Raw genomic sequence first — 26,858 nt, forward strand, 5'->3', positions numbered from 1 at the left:
AAAATCTTTTGTTCTTGATAAATGTAATTAATTTATATTATAATTAATTAGTTGCTTTTTTTTATAGAAAATATTTTTAAATCAGCTATTTGCACTGCTATTTTTTATTATTATGAATTTTATTATCTGCAAAAAAATGTTTGGTTATAAAGTAATTTAATTAAAATATCTGGAAAAAATTGTATTAAAAAAATAATTTACAAAAAAAACTTTTTTTATTTGTTTCTTTGTATTTTAAAATGAGATATTTGCACTGTTTTTCCTTTTTGCTAATAACTGTAGATGTATATTCATATTTTATTATACCTATATGTATTTTTACTTGTTTGCTGCACTATTGTTTTTTTTTTTTTTTTACTTTGCTGTAAATACATTATTTATTTTACTTGATTTCATTTTATATCTCTAAAATTTTGCCATTTTTATATTAAATATATTATATGCAGGTTATATACCATATATTTCATTTCATTATATAACGCTAATATTTTTCATTTATTACTGCACAATACTGAATTTTTTTATTATTTATTTGTAGATATATTAACACATTATTTTTGTTTAAAAGAAGTTTACTTTATTTTTTTAGTTTTTAGTTTATATTTGAAAAATTATGCAATTTTTTTTTGTTTTACATACAACATTTTATTTGATTTTTATGATTTTTCTTTTTGTTTCTTTTTTTTTTAAATACTTTTCATTTTTTGCTTTGTTAAAGTGTCATTCCTTCACTATTTCATAAAATTGCAACATTATTTTGTACAATAACATATATACTTATTGATTTTAATATTTTCATAAGCTCTTTCTGTTGTTTAAAATATATTTAGGTACTTGGTTTTAACACTTTCAATGCTGTATTTATTTATTGACAAATTGTAATTTCTCCTTTCCAATGTACATATGTACGTATGTATAGCCTACAAATTAATTGAACGCACACATTTGTTTGCAAGACTTTGATGAGAGATTGTCGATAAGTATGGACGTTAATGCTGTTATTTATTATATGCATATGTATGTACATACATATGTATGTATGCATGTATTCTACTATATACATATGTATATAAAGTATTTGTGGCGCCAGTTTCTTTGCTATTAAGTTCTATGGTATTTTTGTTGTTAAGCAAATGTCAAATAGCAGCAAACTAAAAAAAAAATTATTAAAAAAAATTATTAAAAAAAAAAAATTTTTTAATTATTAAAAAAAAAAATTATTTTTTATTATTAAAAAATTTTAAATATTTAAAATAAAACAAAAATAACAACTAACCAAAATAAAAACAAACAAAAAAGAAAGGGAGAATTTGTTGCTGTATTAAAAACATGTTTAAAAGATAAGTGCTATTACTACTAATTAAAAAAATTATATATTAAAAATATACATAAATCAAAAATTAAAAAAACAAAAATAAATAAATTAATTAAAAACATTAAAAAAGAAAAAAAAAAACAAAAAATAAAAATAAAAAGAAATAAAAAAAAATAAAATTTAATAATTAAGTAATACCACTACTAGCATTGAAAATATTAAATATCATTAAATCAAGTTTTAATTTTTTTTTTGTTTTCAAAAATTTACAATTACAAAGACCAATATTTATCGAGAGTATTTTGCGATAGTATAGTAACATAGTATAGTAACATATCGTGTATATAAAAGTAAGTTGAACTTTAAATACTAAAAAATCGTTAGGCGCCTATTTGTGGGCTTCGAAAAACACAAACATAAAAATTTTAACTAAAAGAGAGCATAAAGCATAAAATCGTAATATTTAGTCACATGTCGGCTATAGTTTAGTAAATTATTTAAATTGTATATATGCATGTATATATATATATGTGTGTGTATAAGTAAATGCTAAGTAAGCTTAATTGGCTAACAAATGTTGTTTGCTTTGCTTTTATGCTACATAAATGTACATATGTGAATTAAAATGCTACAACTAATATTAATACTTGCATATGCATATGCGCTAACAATTAGGTGTGTAACTATAATTTTATTTTTTATTTTTAATTTTTAAATTTTTTGCATTAAAATTTAAGACATTAGTTTTTAAACAATAATTATTGGCTAATTGATACGCTTTATATTTTTATATTTTGCTAATTTAATTGTTAATAAATTTTTTTTTATGCAGCTGTGCCTTTGCGAAAGCCTCACATACAATTAAAAACTGCTTTTGCCAATTTAATTTTGTATTTTTAATTCAAATTTAAGCTTTCAACAACGGCGTAAAGATTCTTCTCCTCATTTCGTACGCGTTTCGTTGGTCAGTCGCGTGCCGCAATCGCCACTGGTGGAAATTGACGTTCATCGAAGAGTTTGCTCGGCGTATCAATGGCATCACAGAGCTTACGGTACTTGGCAGAGTCTGCTGAAAATGAAGATGGATAGAAGTCGAGCGTTGTCAAATTCATTGCAATTGCAGAGCAATTGATAGCAAATTTGCATGGAAGGGAAAATAATTTAGTAATTTTGTGTAGAGATGAAGAAAAATGTAGCGCCAAAGTAGACAGAAATATACATATGTTTATGTATGTATATATACAGGGGTGTACAGAGAAAACCGAGGCTCGGGAATTATTTTAGTGAATTGTTGAAGAAAAAAATATGCAAAAATTGTTGTCCCCGATTCGCCCTCTCTTCTCCACTGTATATATACACATTCATATTATATACAAATGTATAATATTATATATGGGACATTCATTAAAACAAATTTTTTTTCCATCGAAAATTTACATTCAAAACTTATTATCGTACAAAAATAATTAAAAATAATTTCAAATAAATAAAAATTTATAAAAACGTATCTTTTGTTTATAAAAATAAGTCCCAAAAATTCAACAACCTACATATATCTCATTGGAAAGCTGAGAAAAAATCGTAAAAAATAGGCCGGCTAGTTATTTTTATATAGAAGTACTTTTTCTCGTATATGCAAATGTTTAAAGGTAGTTTTTTTTACAGTTGAAATTTTGAAAATTCATAACTCCACAATTTCTCAAATTGAGTCGAAATAAAAAAATGTGAGACTGTAATGATTATAAGTTTTATTTTAAATTATCACGTAATAAATTTTATTAATGATTAATTTTACAACAAATCATAAATAATTTTTATTTTTGCGCAAAAAAAATATAAATCAAAAAAAAATTATTATAATCATAACATAATGATTATTTTTGATTTTTATTATTATATTTTTTTTTGCTCAAAAATAAAAATTATTTATGATTTGTTGTAAAATTAATCACTTTTGACCACAGGTTTCTTATGAAGTGTTTTGCAAACGTTTTTTGGTTATTTTTGATTTTTTTTTGCTCAAAAAACTAATTATTTAGGATTTATTGCAAAAGTAATTAAAATTAATAATTGTTAAATTAAAAAATCATCATGGAAATGCTAAGATCATCGAAAAAGGATTAACGTGACGTTATCTGTTTTTTTTTGTTTGTAAGTCGATTCTAGGTATTAATTTATTCAAAATCGCAACAATATTCATTATTTACGGTTCCTGAAAAAAATACGTTTTCAACATTTCGCCTCAAGAACACAAAAAAAAAGTTTTGTGCGACAAAAAATTTTGAATGTCAATTTTCGATGGTATAACCCATGCACATATATGCTTGTATGTACTGTACTTATGCTTTTAATGACACCATCAAATAGTTATTACCTGTTAGTGGATCAGGCTTTTGATGGCCCTTTAGTATGCCGGCATACGAATTATCCGGCACTGGATCTGGATTTTCTATGATACAGCGCGCAATAGTGTTCTTTTTACTTTTCGCATCGCTGCTGCTATTTGTACTTGTTGTTGGTTTACTGGTTTTTGGCGTGCCATCACTTTGTGTTGCATTACCACCGGTCACATTTATGGTCGGTACATGGTCGTTTCCTCTATCCTCCTTATTGGATGAGCCAGGTGACATTTTGTCACTACTTTCGCAGAGGCTCAATTCTGAGAAATGAAAAAAAAAATAATAATATTATAGTATATAAAAAAGAATTAAATTTATTTTTATAACTATATAACTATTAAAAAATATTTCTTTTATTTAATATTTCGCTTATATTCTAATACCTGCAATTGAGTTAATTCTTTTGCTTATAATTTTTTTTTTTTTTAATAAAAACCACAAAAATATTTTAGTTGTGGGGCTTCGAAGCTATAATACCCTTTACAAATAAAAAAAGTTGCCATACAAGAACTTGATTGCGATCGATATCTCAAAAACTGAAGGGCTCGATGGCATATTTTTAGATAGACAGACGGACATAGTTACATACCACAAATCGACTCTTCTCATCACGCTGATCATTTATAGGAGAACTATGTAGGGTCTCCGATGTTTCCTTTCGAGTGTTACAAACTTCATAGCAAACTTAATATACCCTGCTCAGGGTATACAAATAGATTTTGTGACACTCACATGCGGATATGACCCCTTAAAAAAATATAAAATAAGATTCTCACTCACCCACGACACCGTCGAGCGCACCGCGCAAATCGTGCACAGCCTGCAGTTTGCATGGGCCACCCTGTTCCGCGTCGAATTCATGAATGTAGAGGAAGCCTTCTTGGCTGGCGATCAACACTTTCAGATTCTTTTGTACGTACGTCAAGCCACAAATGTGACGCATGCCAGGCTGAGCCAATACAGCTGTGGCGAAAGCGCGATCCTGCGCAAGCACATCGCTCACTTGTGTTGGCAAAAGGTACGAGGACACCGCCTTCGACAGATAATCGGACCAGCCGCTATTCGGCGATGATGAGACATCCGTACCAATGGCATCAGCATTCGCCGACGATGGCGATGACTTCTCTTGTTGCTTGTCAACAGCAACGTTGGCCGCCTTCAAGGCTTCAGCTGTATAATAAATACTTTTTGAGTGAATTTTCAATTAAACTAATTTTAACGGGTTTACTCACCCTCTAGTGCCATCATCACAGCCTTTTCGTCAATTTTGAATATGTGCACTGTCTCCGTATTGGATGTGACACAGAGAAATTGTGAATTTACCGAAAACACCAACGATGCAATGCGCACACAACGCTTCACACCACGTCGGAATTCCTGTACGCGCTGACCAGTCTTCACACAGAACACACGTATCACAGTACCACGCTCGGAGGCGGTCGCTAATAGCTGACCACTCGGCGAAAAATTCAATGCCGACAAACGGCTTTCGTGCGCATGAATTACAATCCCCGGTTTCAGTTTGGAGGCATTATACAGACGCAAGTCGCCGCTGGTGCTGCTAATGGGAAAGGCCAAATGCGAGTTGAGCGACAGTGAGCAGAGGCCCAATTCATTGGGCGCAATATTCTCAATGGAGTACAATTGCTTCATGTCGCGTATATCGTGTATGTGTATGCTCTCCTCTAGGCAGGCAATCAAACGCGTACGATTCATCCGTATACTAAGTATGTTCGTGGGGTAGACACAATTGCAGATTTTCTGATTCTTCTTGAAGTGCAGCATTTGCAAGCAATGCGGCTTCTCGGCAGTGACCATCACCACAAGTGAGGTATTGAAGAGACGTTCCATTAAAATAATATGCTCGGCATCGCTGGTGAAGATCTCCTCGACCTTGTCACAGCTATTAATGGAGAAGATACGAAAACCATCGCTACCATCCAAAACGGAAATCGAACTGAAATAGTTCAAAAAATTTTGATTAAAAAAAAAATTTTGATTAAAAAAAAAATTTTGATTAAAAAAAAATTTTGATTAAAAAAAAAAATTTTTTTTTTTTAAAATGTTGACTAAAAAAAAATTTTGATTAAAAACAAAAATTTTAGATTAAAATATGATAAAAAAAAATTTTTGAATCTTTAATCCGGAATACCGGAATGAAAAATAGGAAAAAATTTAATACGGTTTTTTAAAATAAAAGTTGTATTTTTATACTGTGAGCAGCGTATATTAAGTTTGCCACGATCTTTGTAACATCCAAAAGGAAACCTTGGAAACATTTTAAAATATATACATAAGTATGTGCGATATTCATAAATGATTAGCATGACGAGCCGAGTCGATTTAGCCAACCGTCTGCAAGACACATACGCTAACTAGTCCCTAGTGATATATCAAACTCTGAAATTTTGCCCAAGTTCTTTTCTCCCCAAGAAGCTGCTCATTTATCAAAACCAACGACCACTATAGCATATAGCTGCCATAGAAACTGAATGATCAGCATCAAGTTCTTATATGGAAAACTTTTTGGTTTGAGAAGATATCTTCACGAAATTTCAATTCGATCAAGATCTTTTTATACTCTTTTATGGTATAAAATATAAACATGCGAAGGGCATTATTATAGCTTCGCTTCGATACCAGCCGGAGTTAACATTCTTGAAGACAAATACAAGATCAAAACCAAAATTTCATATTGGCAAATTCATAAGTATTTTTCCATTATTTTAGTACTTTTTAACAATTTCATTTTTAATTACCGTAACCAGACACAAAAAATAATCTAAATGTTGGCAATTTTCGAAATCATTAATGCCATATACAAGTATGGAGCCTACAAAATAAACACCATTTAAACTTTTTCGTTTACTTAATACTATGTGAAATTTATTAATTATTAAGCCCTCTCGGGCTTCCAAAAATTGCCTTGGCGGACGGTATTTCACGTCCTCCACGGCGGGGTATTGGTTAAAGTTTTCAACTAGCAATAATCGCACCTCGGTAGAACCTCATTGGTTACGATATCGCCTCTGCGCAAAGCTAAATTAACAACGCTAAGCAAAAACTACTTCATTGCACATATTTATTAACCATATGAGAATTGCAAGACAGCTCAGTGCGCGTGACACAACCATGTTTGTGTGGAATGAAAAGCAGATAAGCAAAGCAAGACGCGCAAAGGTGAATAGGCAGCATAACTTAGGTGGTTGGTTATATTCTGACTGGTTTGGTTTATTTATGGCGCTAGGCAACAAACGAGCAACAACAGTTTAAAGAGAGACTATATAAAATATTTATGCATGTACATATATATGTACACACGTGAGTAAGAATTTTTTTTTGCATTTTGGTTGCTTCAGCTGATTAATAAAACGTTTACGTGGTGTTCATTGAAATATTTCATTCGCAAATATGTACTTATGTACATATGTATAATTTGCACGTTTGAGGTTAAAAAGTGGATAAGGATGGAAATACATACTTATATAATATGTATGAAAGTACATATGTATGTATGTAATAGGACAGAGTACTTAGTGTGTCGATAAATTAAAATTGTATTCATAAAAAATACATACATATGTATATTAATTTATTAAAGTGACAATATGTCCATGTCTAGATTATAAAATTCGAATTTTCTTAAGAAATCTAAATAGTTCTTTTATTTTATAATTGAAAAAATAGAAGTGCATATTTTGAGAAAAATTAAAAATAGTATTTCGCGGTTTCGAACCAACGGCCCCACGAGTGTATAGAAACAATTCTACTTTTTGACCTATAGTTGAATATATGTACCTATGCCATATTTCAGCTCCTCTCTTTTATGCAGATGTATACGGCGATCCTACGACTGCAATTTTTTATATATGTACATATACATACATATGTATTACAAAATTCTTATTATTAATTTTAGGGTAGTAGTCAAAAAAAAAAAAATAAAAATAATTCTTCATATCAATATGAGCAAAATCTAACAAGTCAATCACCAATTGTATTTGATACTATTTTCGAATAGACGTATAGAGTGCAGTATATGTACATACCATAAGCTAAGCAATCAATGGATTGGGTAATAAATAAAAACAATGAGTTTGTACATTTTTAAGTTTTAATTGTTTTCGTCCTAAGATTAAGATTTAAAACCAAGTCTAATTTTTTGTCACCACGAGGCGTTTGAAAAATTATTTAATTCCTAGCAAAATAAACAAAATATTTTTTGTACAATTTCATATGTGGATGGTTTGGGTCAGTGAGCTTCAGCATATAAAACTTAACCTCAGACAACGATGGTACTCGGAGATTGTCGCAATTGAACTTATTCTTATGAAGTGACATGCGATTTCAACCATTTTTACAATTTCAAATGCTAAACATATTTGTTCTGAGCAAATTTGGTTGATTTAGCTTAAGTGGTTTGAGAGATACATATGTATATATGTATGTACATTAAACGTACTAATTGCAGTAGTAACATATGTACTTATCTACATATATAGTTATACCGTAAGTAATGTGGTATATTTATTGCCATCCACCGAACTGTGATTTTAAGATTTTAAGAATAATGTATTCCGCGCTCCAAAATATCACAATAAATCACGAAACCAAACATAAACAATCTTAATATTGCCAACGCAGACATTTTCTCAATTTTTTTTTTTTTTTGAAAATGCCTAAGATTTTTACTAAAAAACCATATCAAAGGTGATGTCGGGCTCGGGCACTCGTCCTTTCTCTGTAATATGACCAAACTGCAGCTTTGTATAGTGACGTCATGTGCTTTCGACTTAAAGTATTTCACTGATATTCAATTTTAAATAAACATTCGTGAAATCAAACTTGCAATACAAAAAAATTATCCTATAAAATAATACCAAGGATGAAATGATGCGAGACTCTTTGAATCGAGAGAGAGCTGTCAAAACCCACATTTTTTATAACATTTGCCAACCATGCCACTGTCGAAAGAAAATGGATTGGGTATTATAAAAAAAACTTTTGGGTATTTTGTATTTCAATATTATTTTTAGGTGCTCCGTCCCCGAGTAGGCCTTTATAACGCATATACATCCCTATATACGTATATTTATATTATAAAATTTTTTAAAAATCATATAACATAAAAAAAATTGCATATAAATAAAAAAAAATTATAACAAAGAAACAAAACAAGTCATAATAAAAGATCATGGTTTTATAATGAACGTTTTAAATTAAATTAACAAATACAATTTAGTTGCCCGTTATTCAAATGTATTTGTGTCGTTCCTTGAAATTTTGTTTCGCACTGCTTTTGTTAGCTATTTTTAGCTGGTTTGTTTCTGGCATCCCGCCTTTTTTGACATCAGCTGTTCGAAATTCCCTGATTTTAATAATCAGGGAAAGAGAATAACAGAAAAATCAGCGAAAATGAGAGAGTCTCGTATCATGTCATCCTTGATAATACAGCAAGAGAGTTTAAGCGAGAAACCACTGCACCACCTGCTTTGACTGTTCGCTCTCTCTGAAGACCCATACAGCGATTTATACCTATAAGTAGCATCATATCTAGCTCCCACTTTAATATAAGCCTTAGATTAATTTCTTAATACATTTGAATTTATTAATTTAAAATTTGTTTAGACCATTCAGAAGTCGTTTTATCCGTTAAAACCGAGCGATCATCGAAGAAACATCATCTCAAATATGCCATAAGACAAAATTTGGGAAGAAGTTCATAAACCTCACGCTGTCAGATAAAACGATATACCTCCTCATCGTGGGCCCGAATACTTTCGAATTGCAAAGAAAGTAAATGAAGACTGACTACAGAAATGATCCTGTGAAGTATAGTCTTAACTTTAACACACCAAATGGCAAACACTTAAGGTGAACTGCTGATAAAGTAGTTGAGAACTAAAACAAGCGTTCTGCAAGCAAGAAAATATACAAAATGTTGATGAACGAGAAATACTGTGTGAATAATTTAAACAACAACAAAACCTATGAGAAAATTAAGCATTTTACTAACAATTCATTAAAATTTAGTGGTGACGTACAAAAGCGAAGCAGCACATAGCTCTATACATATGTATGTGTGTATGTATGTTTTTTTATATTTGTATCTACCTACAGGGACATAGTGAGATAAAACTTCCAGGTAGCCAGGTAGCTAGGAATTAAATACCTAAGGTGCTAAAATAAAAAAAATGTGAATTGAATTTTCCTACAAAAATGTAATGTTATTGTACATATTAGAAATTTGGAAAAAATTCAATCATGTTATAAATGTGGTATGTACATATGTACATTAGGCTAAGAAACGCTCTCCAAGTATCAGATCTTAATTGTAACGGGAAGATCCTCCACTTTACCGTTATCTATTTTTTTCTTATGATCGGATAGAAAGATTCATATCTCATTTCAAAAAGCTTGAAAACATATTTCGTTTTACGGATTTAGTAGAAAATTGAGTGCTCTACAAAATGGTCTCTTACGGTAAAAAAAAAGTATTAAAAAAAGAATGTCATACGATTCTTCAATATCTAGTGGGATATCCTTTTCTCTTCAGTACTTCTATAAGACGTATGGGCGTTGAATCCACAAGTTTCGCTGTATCCTCTGCCGCATTCCTCCATTATTATATCCTGGAGCATAATTCTTGATGTTATGAAGTGTTTTCGGATTCTACCCTCGAACCAGTCCCATAAATGCTTAATGGGGTTTAGAATCGGAGATTGAGGAGGCGTTCGCAATTGGTTTTTACATTATACAAAAGCCAGTGCTTCACATTTTGCGCAGTATGTTTGGGGTCGTTATCTTGTTGGAACCAAAAACTCTGTCCCAACCCCAGTTGCTGAGCACTTTGCAGAAGATTATCTTTCAAATTTTTTTTTATATAATCTCTGGTTCATTTTGGAGTCAATAAATGTGAGTTTTTCAATACCGTTAGTTGCCATACAGCCCCAAACCATAACACCGCTTCCACCACGTTTTACACTTGGCACCATATCATCTTTTTCATATGTCTTTCCCGTTTTCCTCCATATCAGTTTATTCCCTTTTATCCCGAAGATGTAAAACTTAGTCTCGTCCGTAAAAATAACGCTTTTCCAAAATTCTAGGCGCTTTGAAACATATGCATTCGCGCCATCCATGCGTTTCTGCGTATTCACTTCCGAAAAATAGGGTTCCTTACGTGCTACTAGGCTTCATATCCAGCTTTTTTCAAAGTTCTACGGACGGTATCATCGGAAACAACTTTAGAAAACCTTTGCTCCACTCCCAGTTGCAATTGACACGCTTTGTTTCGCTGTTTGTTAGGATGGTTGGACGACCAGCACGTAGTTTTGTAGTAGTTAAAATAAATGAAGTTGAAATTTATTTTTTTACCACTTTATGTACCGATGAATGAGTTCGGCCTATTATTTTTCCAATTCTCCTTAACGATTTTCTCTTAAAATACAATTTTATGATGATTTTTCTTTCATCGGTACCGATTTCCTTGCATGTCTGATTTAAAGATCTCTTATTTTTTTTATCACTTGAAACAAACTAAAAGTGTTAATGCCCAAACAGTCACCGACATTCCTTCCTTCCTTAGTTACCGCCCGTATCAATCGAAATTTGTCAAAAGTTATACCCGTAGTTGCAACGCAGAAATCAGTTGTTCCCTTTTGTTTTCATTTCACCAATATTGCCATTGTTCTAATTGTATACACGATTTTTCACACCTTTAGTTTTTTAGTTATAATTTTTTATGATGTAAAAGCTCAAAACTAAAATCCAACTATTAACAAGTAAGGAAGGGCTAAGTTCGGATGTACCCAAACATTTTATACTCTCGCAAAGTCAAATGGTATACTCGTTTGAGATTTCTTTGTGGATTGACTGATATTTTCGGTAGAAGGTCAACTATAGGCACTGGGGTCCACATATTTAGTACTTAGGGGCTTGAACAGTTTTGTTCAAGTCCCGTTAAAACGAAAATGTACGCATTATAGTTCTATAAAAGTATTGATATGCAACATAATTTTCTTTCTATTAAAATTAATTCAAAAATTGCTTAATATATTATAAATATATCATATTTCCTGAGACATTTGCGTTTAAAATTGGTTTTTCAAATATTTTAGCGCTATACGCAGATTTATGTGGGCAACTGCATATTAATTTATTATTGACAATATGTCCATGTCTACTTTCTAAAATTCGAATTTTCTTTTACAAACCTAAGTAGTTCCCTCATTTTATAATTAAAAAAAAAGTATAGAATTACACATTTTGAAAAAAATTAAAAATAATATTTCGCCGGTTCCGAACCAACGACCCCACGAGCAGAAAGAAACAATTCTACTTTTCGAGCTATTGCTGAATGATATGCCATATTATGTATGTATGTACATACCATAAGCAATCCATGGTTGGATAATAAAAACAATGGGTCTGTACATTTTTGAGTTTTAATTGTTTTCGACCTAAGATGATTAAAATTTAAAACAAGCCTAAATTTTTGTCACCATGAGGCCTTGAAAAATTATATAATTCCTAGCAAAATAACAAAAATATTTTCTTGTACAATTTCATACATACATATGTAATGGGTTGGGTCAGTGAGCTTCAGCATACAAGTATAAAACTTTAACTCAGGTACTCGGGGATTGTCGTAATTGAACTTATCCCTATGAAGTGACATGCGATTTTATTATGGAGAGTGGGCAGGGTTATATAATCCGATTTCAACCATTTTTACAATTTCAAATGCAAACATATTTGTTCTGAGCAAATTTAAACCTACTAATTGCAGTATGTATGAATATACTTAAACCGTAAGTAATGGTAATGTGGTATATTGCCGTCTACCGGTCTGTGATTTTAATAATAATAGCTTAAACACAATACGAGCGAAGACGAATATTCGTCGTACTCGGCGACAACACAAGTGAATGCACCACCTGCTTTGGCGCTTTGACTGTCGCTCTCTCTGAAGACAAATATAGTGATTTATAGCTAGAAGTAGCGCCACTTTATAGCATCACACATACACACAACTCGCTCCCACTTTGGTATAAGCCTCAGATTAATTTCTTAATACATTTGAATTTATTAATTTAAAATTTGGTTTAGACCACTCAGAAGTCGTTTTATCCGTTAAAACCGAGCGATCATCGAAGAAACATCATCTCAAATATGCCATAAGACAAAATTTGGGATGAAGTTCATAAACCTCACGCTGTCAGATAAAACGATATACCTCCTCATCGTGGGCCCGAATACTTTCGAATTGCAAAGAAAGTAAATGAAGACTGACTACAGAAATGATCCTGTGAAGTATAGTCTTAACTTTAACACACCAAATGGCAAACACTTAAGGTGAACTGCTGATAAAGTAGTTGAGAACTAAAACAAGGTTCTGCAAGCAAGAAAATATACAAAATGTTGATGAACGAGAAATACTGTGTGAATAATTTAAACAACAACAAAACCTATGAGAAAATTGAGCATTTGCTAACGCTTCATTAAATTTAGTGGTGTCATACAAAAGCGAAGCAGCACATATGTAGATCTATACATATGTATGTGTGTATGTATCTTTTTATATTTGAGTTACCTACAGGGACAGAGTGAGATAAAGCTTCCAGGTAGCCAGGTAGCTAGGAATTAAATACCTACGGTGCTAAAATAAAGAATGTGAATTGAATTTTCTTACAAAAACGAAAATTATTGTACATATTAGAAATTTTGAAAAAATTCAGTCATGTTATAAATGTAGTATGTACATTAGGGTGGGTCAAACAACGAATGGTTTTTTTTTCGCTTGGTACTCCGAAAAATTGGTTCGTAGGGACAACGCTCTATAAGTATCAGCTTGTTATTGTAACAGGAAGGTCCTTCGGTTTACGGTTAGCTGTGTTTTTCTTATGATCGAATAGAAAAATTCATATCCCGTTTCCAAATACTTGAAATTTGTTTTATGTATGTACATATTTTGTAGGAAATTGAATGCTCTACAAAGTGGTTTATTACGTTTTTTTTCGCAAACCTAACCGTTTAAAAGATATTAACAGTCCAAGTTTGACTATATTTTAAGGCAAATTTGTTTTTTCTTTTGAATTTTATAACTCAATTAAAAAACATTATTTTCAATTGCAAAGCTCATAGTTTTGTAGGAATTTTACATATGTATACAAATCGACGAGCTGAGTCGATTTAGCATGTTCGTTGGTCTGTATATGGTATATGGTATATGCGGACTAGTTCCTCAGTTTTTGAGATAATGATCGAAATTATGCACAGGTCCTATTCTCCCCAAGAAGCTGCTTATTTGCCGGAACTGCCTATATCGGACCAATTTAGCATATAGCTATCATACAAACTGATCGATCAAAATCAAGTTTATGTATGAATAATTGTTGTATTTAACCAGATATCATCAAAAAATTTGATAAAACCAAAAAAACGATACAATCTCCGAAGAAATTGTTCATACCATATAGACTGATCGACCAGAATCAAGATAAAGATCTTTTTACATCCCATAGAAATGTAGCTGTGAAGGGTTTTATAGTTTCGGTGTATTCGAGGTTAACGTCTTATCAAAAGTAGTGCCATGAAGTATAAAGCGATTTTCTTTGGTCAAAAGAATATCTCGCACTGAGATTACAAGTTAATTAAGTAAACTTTATTGTTAACATTATCATTAAATAATTTCAGAATGTATGTATGTACATAAGTATATCTGGAGAAAAATTTCTTGGATATTAGTTTTGGCTGCTTATGTATCTAAAGGTACTTATTCGAGTAGTTTACTGTTAACCTCAATGTATTTCCCATAGACAGGATGAAAAAAGTGACTAGGATAAAGTTACAACTCTGCTGTCGTGCTAAAAACCATTGTTGTAGTCATTGAACATAAAAACACTTCGAAACAGTTGATTTTGATATTTTGAGCTAAAATACTACTGAGAATTGTTGTTTTTTGGGCTATCGGCACAACCTTATATGTATATTTTTATCATGATAAATGGTAAGTATATAAACCACTACTTCGTCAGAAGCAAAATACTTTTGTGGACAATAATATAATGATAATCTCGATTTTTATCATATTTTGTTACTTTCATTTTATTTTGTTTACTTCAAAAATAGATCATTTTAATTTTTTTGAGAAACAATAATGAAGATTAAAGCTAGATTCAATTAATTCTAAAACAAAATTGGTTAAATTATTTAATTAAAATTCAAAAAAAAAAGATTTATTTCATTATTTTCATATGCAAAATAATACTTCTAATAAAAAGTCCAGTGTACTTAAGCCATCTATTGGAAAAATATTCGATTCTTTTTACTAGGCCGTATACTTTTGTGGGCTACGGTGTGGGAGATAATTTTCATCAGCGAATATATGTATGTATGCAAGGTTCGTTCCAAAGTAAGCTGTGCTAAATTCAAAATTGTTTGATCTTTATATACTTAAATATATATGTATGTATACACATACACAATCTAAAACAGATTGACCTAATCATACATATGTAAATATCTGTATATAAATAACTTTTTTTCACAAATATGTATCAATGTGACGGTATATAGTATGCAGAATTACAGATACAAACTTATGTGTGTATAATAATTTTTTTCTATATATTACATACATACACACATAGTATTTATACATACACTATATAAGTACATATGTAGTTAGTCATACTTAATTACTCATAGCGTGAATGCAAGTAATTAGCTAAACCAATTTAGAATAAAATAATTCATTGCAATAACATTGAAGGCGCGTTTCTACGAATACATACATAACTATATATCTATACTCATACCCAGTATATGTATATACTATATATGTATGTACATCTGTATACTTTTATATGGATGTACATCATCTATATCGAACCGTGAACAAAACGTGAGCAAAATTGTAAACAAACAATAAAGTAGAACGAGCACAGTATTTGCATCCATATGTAGAGTAGACACAGTTATGGGCAAAACAAAAATAGGTCATCTAAATAATTTTGTGATTGGGCATAATAATGCAAATAAATCAAATCAATCGAATGTATAGGCTATAAAAATATTTGTTTAATGTTATATAGCATAGGGTGATCTATTTAGAGGTTTCCTATTTTTTTTAAGAAAAAAAAACAGAAAATTGAAATTTATTGGGGGAATATTTATTATCTTTCGAAAAAAAAATTTTTGGCATTTATTTCTTGAAGATTAAATGTTTCAAATGTTGACGAGACTACGTCTCGGATGCGCCATCGTTCGAGCATTTCGACTGGTAACTGCCGAATGACACGCATGATGTTTTACTTTACACAATGACATCCCCACAGGAAAAAGCCTAACGGTGTGATATCACACGATCTTGGTGGCCAATCGACCGGCCCAAAACGTGAAATTACATATCTGCTCACCGAAGTATTCTCTCAATAAATCCATTGATTGATGCGATGTGTGGGAATATGGACCGATGATTCCAACGGCCCACAAATCACACTAAACCGTTGTTTTTTATGGATGGAAGGGCAGCTCTTGAATCTCTTCAGCTGACTGTTCGGCGCCGAATCGACTCTTCGCGGTCTTCGTGTACACTCTTTGCTACGGCCGCTATATTTTCTTCACTGCGTGCTGGACGTGGTCTATTCGGTCGAATATTATCAAATAATGAATGCTGGGTCGTAAGATCGGTGATGGTGTTGCGATTAGTACGCTCATAGGCCGATTATGTTGAATATAAGTTGAGCGAAGTGCGCGAAACACATTCTTTACAGAAGAGATATTTTATATAAATAATTAATAAATAAAAAAAATTAGAGACACAAAATTTAATGTACTTTAATATTCGGCGATTTATTTTGAAAATTTTGGATTCGCTTGATCCCGTAACCGATCTCCGAAAAAAGGTGCTTGGAGGCGATGAAGATTTTTCTGCTTAAAATTATCTCAAATCCAAAAACCAAAACAACTTTTTTTTGCTATACAGTAATACAGGCAATGATCGCTGGATTAAAATCGTTAAAATTTGGATTTGTGACAAACTTTTCAACTATAATATTTGAGAGTAGCCTAATATATCGAAATTATATAAAGAAAAGCTTATTGTACATATGTACATGATGGTATATCTAAGAAGGTTATGTGAAAATTTCAAGTCGAACGTTCCCGCCGTTTTTCCTCACCAACTCAGAGAACAGCGTTTCCCATAGCATTAAAAAAGTCTTACAAATAAGCTCATTTCTCCAAATTGTCGGATTAAGTTAAAAATTTTTGAGAGTATTATCAAATATACATTTGTATGTATGTATGTGCGTTCGAAATGCATGCAGAAAATAATCGATGTTTTGAAATATATATTTGGGATATAACTCCTTAGTAAGTTATGAAAATATTTATATGAAAGCTTTATGATTTTCTATTAAGGAAGTAAATATTGTGAGCGCTATTACATACTTTCTTTCTTAGAAGCAACACTTTTTAATAGAAAAAAAGAAATAGTTTTAATTATTTTAATTAATATAATTTAAAAACAATTTACACCAACCATATATACCTAAAAAAACTCTCAAAATTTTTTATCAGAAGCACGACTTATGAAAGTGAATTCTTAAATTTTTTTTAATACCATTACAGTTTTAAAAAAAAAACTTAATTTTTAAACAAAATATAAGATAAAATAATTTTTAACTTTAATTCAATAATTTATTTTAATTTCAATTTTAATGCATTTATTTTGTTCATGAGTGTATAATACATACAGGAGGCAAAGAAAGAAGTTGCGACACGAAGGGCAGAGATAGTTGAGTACCCCTACATATGTATGTATGTATATATGGTATATTTTGTGCTTACATATATATATACATACACACATATCTACATTAGCGGAATATACATAAATAATTATATTATTTCCTGTTGTGAATGATAGCTTCAAAGTTAAAAGCGTACGAGCATTTGAAAAAGCTGCAACCATCCAAAAAGCACAGCAGTCGAACGCGATAACGCATTTACATATACATAAGTATATATGTATGAGCACAGCTGTATATCTATTTCATAATAATAAGCCTGTATTAGTTTTGTTTTGTTTTCCATATTATATTACATATATGCATATGTTTATATAAGCCAGCTGCTAAATATTGTGTTTAGAATTTGCACCGACTGACCCTGTAAACTGGCAAAGTCAAACGTGTTTAACGTGTGAGCTAAAAATGCGCGGGTACGTTAATCTCACGTGACCCTGTTTCGATCAAGTCCAATCGTCAGCTGTGCAAATTTAAAAAGTATAGTATTAGCAGTGCAAACAGATTATGGCTAGCAGACTGGTTTATATTTTCCATACTAAATACAGATTTATGTATGTATGTGCATATTTTCATATATGTATTAGGGTGGTACGTAAATAGTTGCAGAAAACAAGTTTAAGAGGTACACCTAGTGTGACAGTCTAAAAAAAGGTGATTATTGGGAATTATGAGTTTCGACTTATGGCCGGTTTCTTGGGGAGAAAAGGAGATTTGCAAAATTTCAAATCGTTATCTCACAAGCTAAGAGACTAGTTTACGTATAATCGATTCAGCTCCGACGTTCCCTACTAGATCTTACAAACCAACTTCTATACCCTGCTCAGAGCATAAAAAATAATAATAATAAAATGTAGAGTATATTTTTGGGTCCACCCTAATAATTATTTACATAGAATATATGAAATTAATAGTTTCACACAAAAAGCTTTTTTTCATACACTATGTACTATTTGGCGCATAACCCCGCTCAACTCCACAAATGCTTACGCGTGTCCCCACATTTACGGCACTCACCACTCGGCCCTCAACCAGTGCTAACTACAACGCCCATTAACAATTAATTTATTTATGTTTTTTTTTCTTCTCATGCATGACTCAACTAATATTTGTCGCTTTGATATACCCATTGGGGATATCGCAGTAGCATTTGAAGTGGCCTCTGCGCTTTGTTTATATTTACTATTTCATACTAGTTGTTATTCGCAAAAAAGCGTTTTTGGGAGAAACAGTTGATAAAAAAAAAATACGAAGAAGTAAACAATATAGATAAACAAGTGGTGTTTTTGGCTTAACTAGTTTTTTGTTTTTTATTTACTCTTTATTTTTTTGAAATGACCTCATGCATTAACGTAACTCATTAAAAATGTCTACTATACGCGCCATCGAATTGACACTTTTAGTTTGGTTTTTTAATGTACTTGTAGTATACAAATTCATAATTCTACTTTTCGTAAAATTTTGTATTTACAAATTTTAGATGCTTTACTGTAGTTCAAAATGCTCAAGAGATAATTCCGATGGAGTGTTTTCCTGCATTTGATAGTTTTTATATTGCGTTTTATATATGTGTATTTATACCAACTTATATACACTTACATATGTACAAATTGTAGTTGAGGCTGGTGAACTCGAATAAATTGTTTAGATCGGACTACTAAGCATACTTGTATGAGTACTGCTGCCATACAAAATCAAAATCAAAGCCTTGTATGGAAATTTTTTTTATTAAACAAGATATCTTCACGAAATATGGCATGTATTATTATCTTAGGCAACGGTGCATTCTCCGAACAAATTGTTCAGATCGAACCACTATAGCATTTAGCTGTTATACAAACTGAACGATCAAAAGCAAGTTTATATAGACATTTTTTTTATTTGTGAAGGGTATTATAGCTTCGGTGCAACGATTTTTCTTGCTTTACATCAAAATTTCATATTTTCATACAAGGTACAATTCAAAAGTTCCAGGTCTTTTTAAACAACGCGGCTTCTAGTGGCGCCATCTGTCTGAAATTGTTATCCCTCAATTGTGTATTCTTCAGTGTTGTCGTATAAAATTTATACAACAGCTGACTTATATAACAGCTGAGATATCGCGCTACATGTGACAATATATTTGCCAATTAGCCAACATTAAGTTTTGTTTTAAACTTGGTAAAACTTTTACCAAAACTCATCAAATGATGAAACAAGTTTATGGCGATGATTGTCTATACCGTAGCCGTATTCACGAGTGGTTTAAACGTTTTCAAGAGGGACGGGAGGACTTGGAAGACGACGAACGTTCGGGCCGGCCAAAAGATGTGAATTCATCAAAAAAGAGCAGAAATCATCGCTTAAATATATGGAATCGGAATTATCAATATCCGCAGCGTCGATTTATCGTATTTTTACAGAAAATTTGGGCCTCAGAAAGGTTTGTGCTCGATTTGTCCCGCACACTTAGAAACAATACGAAAAAGACCTCAGAATTCAACATTCAAGAGACATCATTAAAGAGGCCAAAAAGGACCCAAACTTTTTATTCGCCTGATATGGCACCCTGCGATTTTTAAGGCGACCAATAAATTAAAAAAAAAAATAAAAATAAAAATATTATTCGTTTTTTAATAAAAGTCCTGAAACTTTTGAATTGCACCTTGTATGTAAGTGTATGAACTTAGCGCATTTTACTACAACGACAATTACTTTAGAGAAAGACAAAATGTGTTTTTTATTCAATTTAAAATAAATAAAAGCAGACTACGTTTTAAATAAATAGTTTGCAACAGTGGCGCTCAAACTTTATATAGTTGGAGTTTTGAAATATTGTGTGAGCTTAAAAAAATATTAAAAGCCATAATATGTAATTTCTATATTTAATTTAACAACAATAATTGTATTTCTTGATAGCTTATTTGAATCCCAATTGTATGCTCGATCTGATAATGTATTGAAAAAGAAATGCCTGAGAGTTTTATAATACGACTCGACTCTTCCACAAGTGAAATGTTACTTGGTACTTGTTTACTGCATTCATTAAGCGGATCTCTCCTTTTTATTGCTAGACGCAATGAAATCACCAACAAAAGCAATTACATACATACACATGCGCAAATATACATACATATGTATATATATATTTTGATTGTTTAATCAATTTCGCAGTTCGTTATTCGGTCGCACTAAATCAACATAAGTACATATATGGGAAACGAATTTGTAAATAAAACAAACAAATAGTAAATAGTGTGGTAAATAAAGCAAATAAGCTTGAAATTATAAGAAAGTACGTCAAAACAGTGTGTCATAGAAACAGAAAATGGAAGTCAGACGTACAACAGCGAGTTTAGGGCAAATAGAATAATAAAATACACATGTATATATGTATATATGTAACAAATAAAGAAACAAAAACTTTAACTTCGGCTGCACCGAAGCTATAATACCCTTTACACATGCACTTTTGTTCCATTAAAGGATATAAAGAGATCATTATCTTGATTTTGATCGGTCAGTTTGTACGACAGCTATAAGCTTTAGTGGTCCGAACTCAACAATTTGTTCGGATATTATATATAAGCGCTGTCTTGGGTAATAATTTATATCTTGCCAAGTAAAAAAGTTTTCTATATAAGGACTTGATTTTGATCGTTCAGATTATACGGAAACTACTCATATCCTATAGTGATTCGATAACGGCAATTTCGATAAATGAGCAATTTTTTTGAGGAGAAAAGGAGCCATGTATCAAAAATTGAGACTATATATACATATGTATGTATATGGTACATACAGAAGGACTTGGCTAAATCGACTCAGCTCATCACACTTGTTATTTATACATATGTGTAAGAACTAAATAGGGTCTCAGACGTTTCCTTCTAGGTTTTTCAAACTTCGTAGCAAACTTAGTATACCCTGTTAAGGGTATAATAACAGTAATATTAAAATAAAAGTTGTTGATTAGGTAAGAAAATGAAATTATACAGTCACTAGAAGAAATAAAAAATAAAAAAAATAAAAGCGAAAAATAAACAAATATTAATATCTTAAAAACAATAACAATATTCACATAAATACATATTAACAAAAACACGGGTAGATAGGTAGTACACATACATACATCTTATGCAATACGAGTTTTTGTTCTCTAGCAATCAGCTGATTGCAACAGCTAATGAAATAGTAGTGTGGTTAGACGAGTTAGACAGCCAGACATACACACAAATATTTAATTTCGCAATATTTACCAAGTTTGCACAGTCTCTTCTAATAGAAGTGTGAATGTACACATATACATACATATGTATGTAATAAATCTGGAATGATGACTTGTCTACTAATAATCAGGCCAAAAGCTCAAAGTTTTCGATGAAACAGGCAGGTGATGCAATTAAGTGCAGTGAAAAAATTACATGCACACATACATATGAATTATAATTGTTTCTTTAGCAATATTTATATTTGAATGTCAGTAGCAATGAGACATAAAGGCGACATTTCTGATGAAATTTTATGGACGCACTAAAGCAATGGAACAAATTTTTGTTCAAAGTTAATTTGAAAGTTTTTTTCGGCATGATTAATTGTAATCTAATAAGTATTTTTTATATGAATTCAGAGCTTATTATCTAAATATTTGTTTAAGAGACTACAAAAGACTGGTTATCTTCTCCTTTTTTTTTAAATGTAAATTAATTAAAAAATTATTCTCAATCGAATTTCGCATTTATATGGCCGGAAAGAGTGTCAAAAATAGCTATCAAAAGAAATATATAAACTTTCGAATTAGAAAAGAAAACACGGTAACTCGTTTTATATGTACTTACATATACATATGTATAAGATCTAATTGTCTATATACTTATTAGAATAAGTTGGAAATACACAGAAAATTACTTTATTAACATGTTTCAATTTCGATTACTTTGGTACTAGTTTTAAGAAAATTTTGAAAGAAAGTTGTTTATTTATATTTATTTAATTTTTGAATTTATTTATTTATATTTTTTTGAAATTAATTTATTTTTATTATATTAATTTAATTTTTGAATTTATTTATATTTTTTTGAAATTAATTTATTTTTATTATATTTACGTGAGTAATAACATATTATCGATGAGTTACATATGTAGTTGCTATGATTTTACAAAAATTTTAACTTTTTCAAAATCCAAATAGAGATGAGCTTCCAGATTGACCATTAAAAATATGTACAATTGAATTAATATTTTAATTAATTTTTTTAAATTTTGTTATCTAGAAAGTCTTAATTAAAAATAATTTCTATTTTGTAATTTCAAATTTTATATTGTTACACCGTAACCTTAATTAAAAATAGTTTTTAAAATTTTTAATCCCGAAGTTCTCAATCAAAAATAATTTTTACATTCTAATTTCAATTTTATATTGTTAGTCCGTAACCTTAATTAAAATTATTTTTAAAATTTCTAATTCGAATTTTTAATCAAGAAAAATCGCATTAAAAAATAAAACCAAAATTAAAAAAAAAATTAACCCCCTGTTGATAATTAAAAATTAAAACAAAATTGTGTTTTTCAATTTTAGATTATTTCACGCTTGCGTAAATTCGTGTTCTAACGTGTTGTATTTTTAAACATTTGGCTATCTTTGTAAAACGAAAAGTTATTTTCAATAAAATTTCAACATGCTTTGTCTTATTGACATTTAATTACGTTTAATTATAGTGTTTCAGTTAGAAATATATGTTCTTTCCAGCTTATGATTTGAAAAAAAAAATTTATTTGCTACTGAAAATTTTTAAATTAAGAATTATTTTATCAAGCATTAATAATAATTTTAAGATTAAAAATTAAATTTCCGATTTTGCAATTAAATATTTTTAAATTAGCAAATTCGAAAACCAGCTTGTCACACCCTATATCAAGTGACACCAAACGCTCATATAAGCTGCTTTATCAATTAAATGAAATCGTATTTTTAAACATTTAATAATATACTCAATACAATAAATCAAGATTGTACAATAGAATGTGTGCTGCGAATGAAAAATTGCAAATGTATGCTTTAATTAAATGCATACATGTATGTATGTAAGTATGTATGTATGGCTGCACGCATTCATACATATACATTTATGATTATTTATGCAAAAACTTAATCATTGGCAGGTAAAAGGACAATGCTCCCAATATTAAAGTTATATAGTAGAACTGTAAAGTCCTACGAAAATCTATATATTTTAGAACTGCTAAAGCGATAACTTGCAAGCGATGTGTCACTATGGTCACCATGTAAATACATATGTATGTATGTATGTATATACTATTAAATGATTTGAAATTTGGATACGACAACATGTTGGTAATCACGTGCAATTTATTATACTTTCATTTTTTTGTACGGAAATTTTGCTGATTGGAAATAAAATATTTTTAAACTAAATATGTACATACATGTGTATTTATGTCAATAATAACATACAATCATACAAAAATACAGTAGACGTACTTATAAATACAGTTAAAAATCATTCGTTGAATGAATGTTAACATCATGATCTGATTATAATTTATGGTAATATCCGCTGTGTTAATAAAGGCCAAAAAATGTACCTGTGTGTACACATGTACATAAATATATTTATATATGTACATATATACAATATATCTTCGAAATTTTTATAATACATATTTTTGCGCTGCAATTTTTAGTTAATGTCTATTTTCAAATGCCGTCATCTAACAACAAGCAAATGATAAGACCCATAGTGATAAAAAAGCAAGCCTAAAAAGCTAGAAAGGTGTGCATTTTACCAAAAAAGATAAATGAGAAAATGAACAGGTTGTAGTATGTTTGAGATAAAGCAAACCTTGAACTTTTCAATGTTATTTACAGCAGTGCATTCGCCTTAGAAAGGCGATAGCTCGCCAGTCAGCTTAATGACAATTTTTAATTTTTTTTTTTAATTTTTGACACTGGCTATTTAATAACCTATTTATTAACATTAACAAACCTATACAGATGCTGCATATCTTATACGCATACATACACATGAAACTCAAAATGTTTGCGCTTTTTGCTGTAATTTGCATTAGCTTTCTTTCTTGTTCGCTCAAACATTTAAATTAACTTTAATTACTGTATTTTTTTCACGTCTGCTCTCTATACCCTTAACAGGGTGTATTAAGTTTGTCATGAAATTTATATCACTCATCAAGAAAACGTCGGAGGCCTTATAAAATATATGTATATATGTATGTATGTGTATATAAATGATCAGCATGACGAGGTGAGTCGATTAAGCCATGCCCATCTGTCTGTCCGTCTGTCTGTATATACGCGAATTAGTCCCTCAGTTTTTGAGATATCGATCTGAAATTTTCCCCACGTCCTTTTCTCCCCAAGAAGCTGTCCATTTGTCGGAACCGACGACATCAGACCACTATAGTATATAGTGTGCCATACAAACTGAACGATCGGAATCAAGTTTTTGTATGGAAAACTTGTTTATTTGGTAAGTTATCTTCAAGAACAACGCTTATTTGTCGAGGCAACGGTACAATTTCCGAACAAATTCTTCAGATCGGATCAAAATAGCGTATAGCTGACATACAAACTGATTGATTAAAATCAAGTTCTTGTTTGGAATTTTTTTGTGCAGATTTTATTCGCCGCAGCCGAAGGTAATGTTTGTTTTTGTTTTAATATATGTACATATGTATTTATTTATTTCGCACAATTTTTTACATTTTCACAATCATTGGTTAAAACTTTGGTGGCTTCACTAACAATTTTTCTAGATATCATTGTTTTATTTATAGTGAATCCTTTCAATACCACGCCCTCCGCAACATAACTGGAGACAATTCTTATCAAGGTCAAACCTTAGTAAGTTATTTTAACACATTAGCACAAATATATATACAAATCCATACATACATATGTATATGTGATGGAATTACTGATCAGCTGTCCAAAAATTGCTTCGATTTGTTTGATCGAAGGCGATTCAATTAATTTTTTTTACATATATAATACATAAGTATGTATGTAAGTCAAGCACAGCAAGACATCTGCTATGAAACAACAATAAAAATATGCGATTGCTTTCGAAAGAAGGGTGAGGGTCTGTTTGGTTGTGTGCTCCTTTGACGTAAACACTTGTGCGCTCTAAATTGTTGTTCCTACAAGACGCAAAACAATAATAATTACTTTAATAAAAAATATCCACACAAAGCACAACAAATGAAAACTTGTTTTTTCACAACAACAACAATAGTATTTTGGAAAAGTATAGGTTTAACCATGGAGTTTGTTATGTTTGGTCTTGTTTGCTTATATGTTCGTGTATATAACAAGAATGAACCACTGCATATTGTTTTCAGAACACAGCTTCATAAAGCAATAACTGTTTCAAACCATAGCTGAAGCTTATGAGCGTTCTATTTCATTTCTAAAGTTCTTTGTGCAACTTATTTACCTTGTTATTTGCAATCTTTTTATTTACGTTTTTCAAGGTTTCGTTTGCAAGCGTCAACTCTTCATATTCAATTACGTTTTACGCATTTTAATGTTGTTTTGGAAATAAAAAATTGAAGCATCTTTTATTTTTGGAATAATGCATTCACTTACGTAAAATCCTGATTGAAATTTAGTTGATATCCTGAGGTAGCCATAATTTTTTTTTTCTGTCACTTTTCCTTTGAAACTGTAACAACCCACAAAATTACTGTTATTCTGTTGATTTCGGTAGATTTACAAATTTACTATTATTATACACTTTCACTTTGCAACACAGTTATTTTTATATTAGCGCAATCAATGCAATTGACCTTTTTAGTAAATCTCTATTTGTTTATGCTTTGCACAACTAAAATTTTTTCTGTATTTGAGTGTTCTGCAGCTATTGCTTCTTCGCCCACTTCTATCGTATTTCTATTTCTATTTCGTCTTAGTTCAGTGCTGCTTTGTTATTGCTATACGGAATGTCTGGCTAGTTTTGTTTTTATTATACACTATTGCGTTTTATACAACGAAATATTAGTTACCACTTTGCTCAGCGAATGTACAAAACGCTTTGCATTCAAACGCTTTTGTTTCTGAAGATCCCCTTTTGGTTTGGCGTTCGATTACTTGTCGTTTCTTTTGTGTACATTTTATATTTTTATATTTTGCACTTGCTTTTTGGTGTAATCCCTTGTTGTTTTGTTCTTTCTTATTGGAAAAAGCATTTGCAAATGTAAATATTTTCAACGTGGTTGGCAGCACTTTGTGAGCGTACGCATTGCCAACTAGTCGTATATTGTCTCGCATAAATTAATGAAATATTGTCGTTTTACTAAATTTACCTATAATTA

At 30.6% G+C, this 26,858-nt stretch overlaps 1 protein-coding gene and 3 non-coding genes across 5 annotated transcripts; all 4 read right to left on the minus strand.

Annotated features, from left to right (window-relative positions):
- Window positions 1–1,993: 1,993 nt before the first annotated feature.
- Window positions 1,994–26,713, minus strand: Atg18b (Autophagy-related 18b). Of its 2 annotated transcripts, none has more exons than XM_036376382.2 (5): window positions 26,134–26,713; window positions 4,947–5,671; window positions 4,495–4,884; window positions 3,690–3,974; window positions 1,994–2,381 (listed from the first exon to the last, which is right to left on the minus strand). In XM_036376382.2, exons 1-5 carry the CDS (start codon window positions 26,175–26,177, stop codon window positions 2,281–2,283), a joined length of 1,545 nt encoding a protein of 514 aa, XP_036232275.2. In that variant the 5' UTR covers window positions 26,178–26,713; the 3' UTR covers window positions 1,994–2,280. The 2 variants fall into 2 exon arrangements, with proteins under 2 accessions (XP_036232275.2, XP_036232274.2); XM_036376381.2 differs by having other exon boundaries at window positions 1,994–2,384.
- Window positions 6,615–6,755, minus strand: LOC118683540 (U4 spliceosomal RNA). Its single transcript, XR_004979390.1, has one exon. It is a non-coding gene; the product is annotated as a U4 spliceosomal RNA (small nuclear RNA).
- Window positions 9,343–9,556, minus strand: LOC118681549 (small nucleolar RNA U3). The gene has a single exon (XR_004977272.2). It is a non-coding gene; the product is annotated as a small nucleolar RNA U3 (small nucleolar RNA).
- LOC118683539 (small nucleolar RNA U3) lies at window positions 12,826–13,039 on the minus strand. Its single transcript, XR_004979389.1, has one exon. It is a non-coding gene; the product is annotated as a small nucleolar RNA U3 (small nucleolar RNA).
- Window positions 26,714–26,858: the final 145 nt, after the last annotated feature.

This window comes from Bactrocera oleae, chromosome 3 (genome assembly GCF_042242935.1).
Source record: "Bactrocera oleae isolate idBacOlea1 chromosome 3, idBacOlea1, whole genome shotgun sequence".
Lineage (NCBI taxonomy): Eukaryota > Metazoa > Arthropoda > Insecta > Diptera > Tephritidae > Bactrocera > Bactrocera oleae.